This window comes from Haemorhous mexicanus, chromosome 1 (assembly GCF_027477595.1).
Source record: "Haemorhous mexicanus isolate bHaeMex1 chromosome 1, bHaeMex1.pri, whole genome shotgun sequence".
NCBI lineage: Eukaryota > Metazoa > Chordata > Aves > Passeriformes > Fringillidae > Haemorhous > Haemorhous mexicanus.
The window spans coordinates 29,465,054-29,470,677 of NC_082341.1; the positions used below are offsets into that span (position 1 = coordinate 29,465,054).

Here is a 5,624-nt window from a genome sequence, read left to right on the forward strand (position 1 = left end):
TTGAAAAGTAGATTAATTACTAATTTTCTGATACATTCCATCAGAATTTGTGAATAAAAGTGCAGGACGCTATTGGTTCTATAGAAAAAATGAAACCATTTGTAATTTATACCATTTTACTGGCTTGATCGTTACTAATGAAAAGAAAAAAATGGTGGTGTCTCACTAGCTTGTAAAATTTCTCAAATATACACTTCTTCTGAAATCTAGAGCTTGAGAATTGTTAAATAAGAACCTGACTTGGACCATTAATAAGCACCATCTGTTAAACGGTCATATAAGATTTTTACATGGAGAACGATTGTTTCAATGTTCAATTTTATGGATAGACTTTTTAAACCAAATAATATTCTCCCCTTTTTTTAAGTTTAAGTGTTGTGACTGGTTGAAATGTGTGCATTTTCATACAGAAAGCCAGACAATATAATTTTTAGCAGTGTTTATTTTTGTAAAAAAAAAACAGAAACCAATTAATTTGAAAGGAAGTCATATCTGTCTTTTGATTGCACACTTTTTAAACAAAAATAATACAAGATGAAGAATGAAAAATACAGTTTTTATGTTGTTATGTCAAAATGACACCTAAGTCTATGAATGTTCAAAATTAAAATATATATACCTAAATGCTAAAATGTCTATTTTACATTATCTACAAAATGTATGTTCTAATCCAGCCCCAAATCATAGGAAAATACTTTGATACATATGAAAAGCTATAAACATAAGGAAATTTTGAAGGGAAATACACATAAAAGCTCATTAAATAATTACAACAACAAATAAATAGTTTGTTCAGCTTTACTTTTTGATTGCTGCCATGCATATTTTAATTTTTGGTATACTGAGATAAGAGAAAGGTGAGCATGCAAAGCACTTTTTTTTAGAATTAATCTGAAAGCAGATACAAGGTGTTGTATTTTAAGCTGTTGTCAGAAGATCATAAAACATGATATAAAAGGCAATAGATGTGATAAATGTTCTCAGGAAAACACACAACAAAGCATCATTTTACAAAATTGACTTCAGTGAATACTCTTGGCAAATTTTCTTTGCTTCCATGGCTGGAGAAATTGTAAAAGTTTATAGTGTGGTTTTGGAAGGCTTGTATTATTCCCCATCTTGAGCATTTGGAAAATCACCCAAAAAGTCCATATGCTGAGAATGCCCCTTTTGATTTTGGTCAAAGCAATAAGCATGTAGCATCAACTGAGAACACAGCAATGGCAGACTTGTCTTTAAGCAGTCAGAATGGTAAAGCAAATGGTTACAGGTGAGTTCAATTTTGGCACAAGGAGAGGGAGATGAGAGAGCAGAAGACGTTTGACTTCTAACTTGTACTATGCTTGCTGGATTTACTGGCTCTTTTCCTTTCTTTGTGGTGCTGAATGGGTTTTGCTTGAGAGGTTCCCTCGAAGTTGTGGCTGGACTCATTGTGCTGCCTGGTGTATCGCTTGCACTTGCAGGCCGTGACCACAGTTATTTTGTAGGTTCTTATACTTCCATCCTGGCACTGAAGCTGGATCCTCTGAGTGCGAGTTTTGTCGTTGACACATCTCCACTCCTGCGAGCTCCGCCTGCTCCAGTACTTGGTTCCGTAACCTCCTCCAATCCAGTTGGGCAGCAGTGGCAAAGGGAGGCATTCTCCAGCACACACCAGTTCTTTCAGGGGGTTAATGCTGGTGCACTGGCCATCTGAGATGTACTTGGTGGATCTCAGCTCTCGACAGCCAACTTGAACGCGATCTGCAGAATGTACAGAACAAGAAACGCTGAGATTCAGAATGCAGTGATTTCTTTAATCAGTCATTTTCACATTAACCAGGTATGTTTTGCAGAAGTTAAAGCAGGCTGTAATCTTTACAGGACATCTCTTTACTGTTGTGTCCCCCAACACAAGGGCCTCAAGTGCTGATGGTATCTCTGGATAATCCCACAGCATAAAGACATCCTAATGACATGCACTCCAGCAGTTGTGGTGGAAGAGGCAATTTTATTCTCTATAGTTCTTCTCAGGGACATACCTTTTAGAAGGGAAAAAATGCCCCAAGGGAAGAAATGTTTCCTGCTCGTTCTCAGTCTAGGGAATCTGCTCTGTGATGTTTACAACAATTATGTTGGATCATTAGCAAGGGGGAAAACACTGCTTTGGAAACAGTTGAAATGCTTTTAAATTAATTTCAAACAGTGTGTTTCTTCTCATTCCATTGTTACAGTGGACTGAACTCTCCCATGAACTCTGCGGCTCTGAGCAGACACTGCAAAAGTGGTAACAGCTGAAGTTACCACAGAATGGGGTTCTGCCTATGAAGTTTGAATGATTAGCAGTAACAATTTCAGAGGAGTCCTTTCACCCTGAAGAGAACACCATCTTAACTGTAGTAGTCTGTATATTATATGTAACATAGAGGATTCTGCAAATTCTCTCAGGCAGCTGACAGAGCCAACATGCAGAGCTTCTCACACAGGCATGTTTGTACCCGTCTCTATGTGCGGCTCTGCACCCTGCAATAAACACAACTGTTTATTTCAGTAATTATACTTTGAAATAAACGCCCACAGTGTGCTTAATTTTAATAAGCAATCTTTACTGTCTGTGCTCTCCCTCTTTCCGAAGGACAATTACGGCACAGATTCTACACACAATGCAATTAACTAACGCTTTTAAAATAGAAGTAATTACTAGAAACATTTCAGAATGAATCATAAAAGGCTTTGAAGGTACATCTACATATCACAGCTACAGGCTGCTTCTGTTTCTACTTGGATTTTTGGAAGCAAGTTCTGAACTGAGGCACTGTGTTGAGATTGCTTCACCCTGTCCTCTGTGTCTCAGGGTGGGCAGGAAGAGGGGACTGTAAATCTGCAGGCTGATCCCAGGGAATATTGACAGGGCTGCTCTACTGCCTGCTTTGCAGAAAAGATTCAAGCTTGCTTTCCTGCAGCTGCACTCAGGAATGTACCTGGAAGCATCTGGTCACAGATCTGAGTTTGTCTTTCCTTCTGTTTTTCTGTCTTCCCCGGCTCAGCTTTTCACCAGTGACAGCTCAGTGACAATGAATACCTACTGGGCTGTCCCAGTAATCTCATAATGATGAGATGTTTCCTGTGCATTAAAACCCTTTAGCATTCATAAAAGCTGACACACCTGGCTTAGCTGAAAGGTATCGGTGTCACTTGTTGCCTTCACTTTCCAGGGATGACTCTATTTTTATCAAGTTGCTGCGGGCGGGTTGGTGTGTGTGTGTGTATGTTTCTCTATCTGGATTTCTTTCATTTTAAGGAGGTGTGCAGGGTAGGGAACAGATAAAGTCAGCAGGTTTCCACTTATATACATAAAACTCAGAAGGAAAAGACTGGATATAAAAAAGGCAAGTTAGAGCAGAGATCATAGGTAAATTACGAGCTGATTTGTTTACTTTTGCTGGAGGTGTTAAGCGGGTAAGTGCTACGGCAGGAAGTAAAACTAAACAGCGGGAACAAAATTCAGAGTTTTTTATTGCACTTGAAAAGTAGCCCAGACACCTCCCCTGCCCGCAGTGGGAGGTGAGTCAAAAAAGCGAGCGCTCTGGAAATGCCTCCCTCTCCTTTTTCTTTATCTCGCTTCTCCGCCGGATAGATGCCATAGAACCCGGCATTCCTGGATGAACCTCCCTCAGGAAGTAACCTGCCCGAGAGAGCCGGTCCTACAGGACTTCCCAGCACGGGGGTGGGAGGGCGGCCGGCTCGGAGGCCGCCTGGCGAGGCAGATCCCGGCGCGGAACCAGCAGCATCTCCCGTGGCCCGGCTTCCCGCAGGCGCCCGTTCCCTGGAGCGCCGCGCTCGGGCTGGGGGGGCCGGGGCGCTGCCCGGGATGCGCGGCTCCGGCCGGGGCTCCTCTCCCGCTCCCAGGGCCGGGCCGGGCGGGGCTGCCGCCCACGGCTGCGGTGGAAGTGCCGCCGGTGGGATACTCACTGTTACGGTCGGATCCAGTGCTGGTGTAGTGCCTGCCTCCGTTTCTAGCTTGATTCAACGTGCTGTTGCTACTTGGGCTCGCCGCAGCGGGTTTAACAACGTGAGAATAAAGTATCTCTGTGGCATCGTTCTTGAAAGCCAAGTAGCTTCTCGTGAAGATGCAAGCCAGGAGAAAGCCGTAGAAGTGAATGGCAGGCAGAAGCATGGCTGGTTTAGTCTGTCTAACAAAGCTGGATGAAATCTTTTCCTTCTGCTTCTTCTGTGTAACTGAAATTGCTCTTGCAGGTTTCCTTTATATATTCAGAGAGGTTTGGCATTCATTCAGGTGTAAAGTTGTGGATAGCTTCAGAATGAAAACCCACAAAAGGGGTGGGGTCCCTACATGAGCTGCGAAGACCTTTCACCAATAGGAGAGAGGACTGCAGTAAAGGAGGAGTTAGATGCACTAATTGCAGGATTCCTATTTGGGGCTTCTGAGGGTATCAGAAAACTCTTAGGAACCAGCACACAGCAGCATTCAGGCTGAGACCTAGAGACTGCCGGCTCTGCCCTGCCATTCCCTATGGCCCTGCATGCCGGGCACTCACAGAATGAGTCTTTCCTGCCCAACTTCTTTTATGTACCCTCTTCTCAAACTGAGATGAGCTCTATATGGATGGAAAATTTATAGAACTTACAGAAGACTGCTAGTTACACAAATACTGTCTGCAACATACCAAAATTATTTTTTTAAAAATATTGTGAATAATTTAAACCTGCCTCTAGATGCTTTAAATTATGCAGCTTTGATCAACAGGGAGTTCTGCAAGGGAAATTACTTGGTTTAGGGGAATATTCTCTCCCTGGTGGGCAGAGTTATAAGTCTGTATTTCTGTATCACCACACATAAAAAGTGTCTCCTCTAGGCTCCCTCTTATAAACATATCCATATTCATAGCCTCTCGCTATGTTCATTCACCAAACTAGTCTTTTTTAGTTTTTTACATTGCCTAGAGCTTTCTTATATTTTAATGTATTATTTCATGTAATAAAGGAAACAAAGAGAAAACATGGAATTTTTTTTCCCAAAATATTGGAAGACTAATCCTTACTTTGGCATACTTTTTTGTTGTGGCATGCACTTACTTGATTTTACATAAAATTGCATGGCCCAGATATAAATTCCAGTGTAAACTGAGATATTGCCAGTAGGCCAATCTTGTCTGCATCCTGGTGAATGCTCTATAGATTTTCAAAATAAATAAAACAACAGTAATCAACACTGAAAACCTCTAGTGTTCTAACTAGAAAGGAAACCCTTTTCTTGGGAAAAAGCAGAGCCTTGCAGAAGGCCATATTATGTAAAGATTAGACTGTAATCTCACACTCTCTGTTACTGAGTTGGTATCTAAAGTCACGCTGGATTTTATTGCTGTAATAAAATCATAAGTGGAACACAGGTTAGTTACATCTATTACCAGGATCAAAATCTGTCATTCAGAGAAGACAGCTTTGTTTCCCCCTTGTCACAAGCAGACATTTGTCTGTATCAGCAACACTTTCCTCTTGCATCACTAAGAAAGTTATCCTGGATTTCAGCAGGAGTACGGAGACATTCACAGTGAGTGCCAAACTGATTGCTTTTGCTTAAAGGACACAGGAAAAACAGGAGTGTTGCAAGGTGAAGTGTGTTT

At 41.7% G+C, this 5,624-nt stretch overlaps 1 protein-coding gene across 1 annotated transcript; it reads right to left on the bottom strand.

The window, feature by feature from the left end:
• Window positions 1–424: 424 nt before the first annotated feature.
• SOSTDC1 (sclerostin domain containing 1) lies at window positions 425–4,292 on the bottom strand. The gene is made up of 2 exons (XM_059844111.1): window positions 3,952–4,292; window positions 425–1,743 (listed from the first exon to the last, which is right to left on the bottom strand). The coding sequence occupies exons 1-2, from the start codon at window positions 4,154–4,156 to the stop codon at window positions 1,328–1,330; spliced, it is 621 nt and encodes a 206-aa protein (XP_059700094.1). The 5' UTR covers window positions 4,157–4,292; the 3' UTR covers window positions 425–1,327.
• Window positions 4,293–5,624: the final 1,332 nt, after the last annotated feature.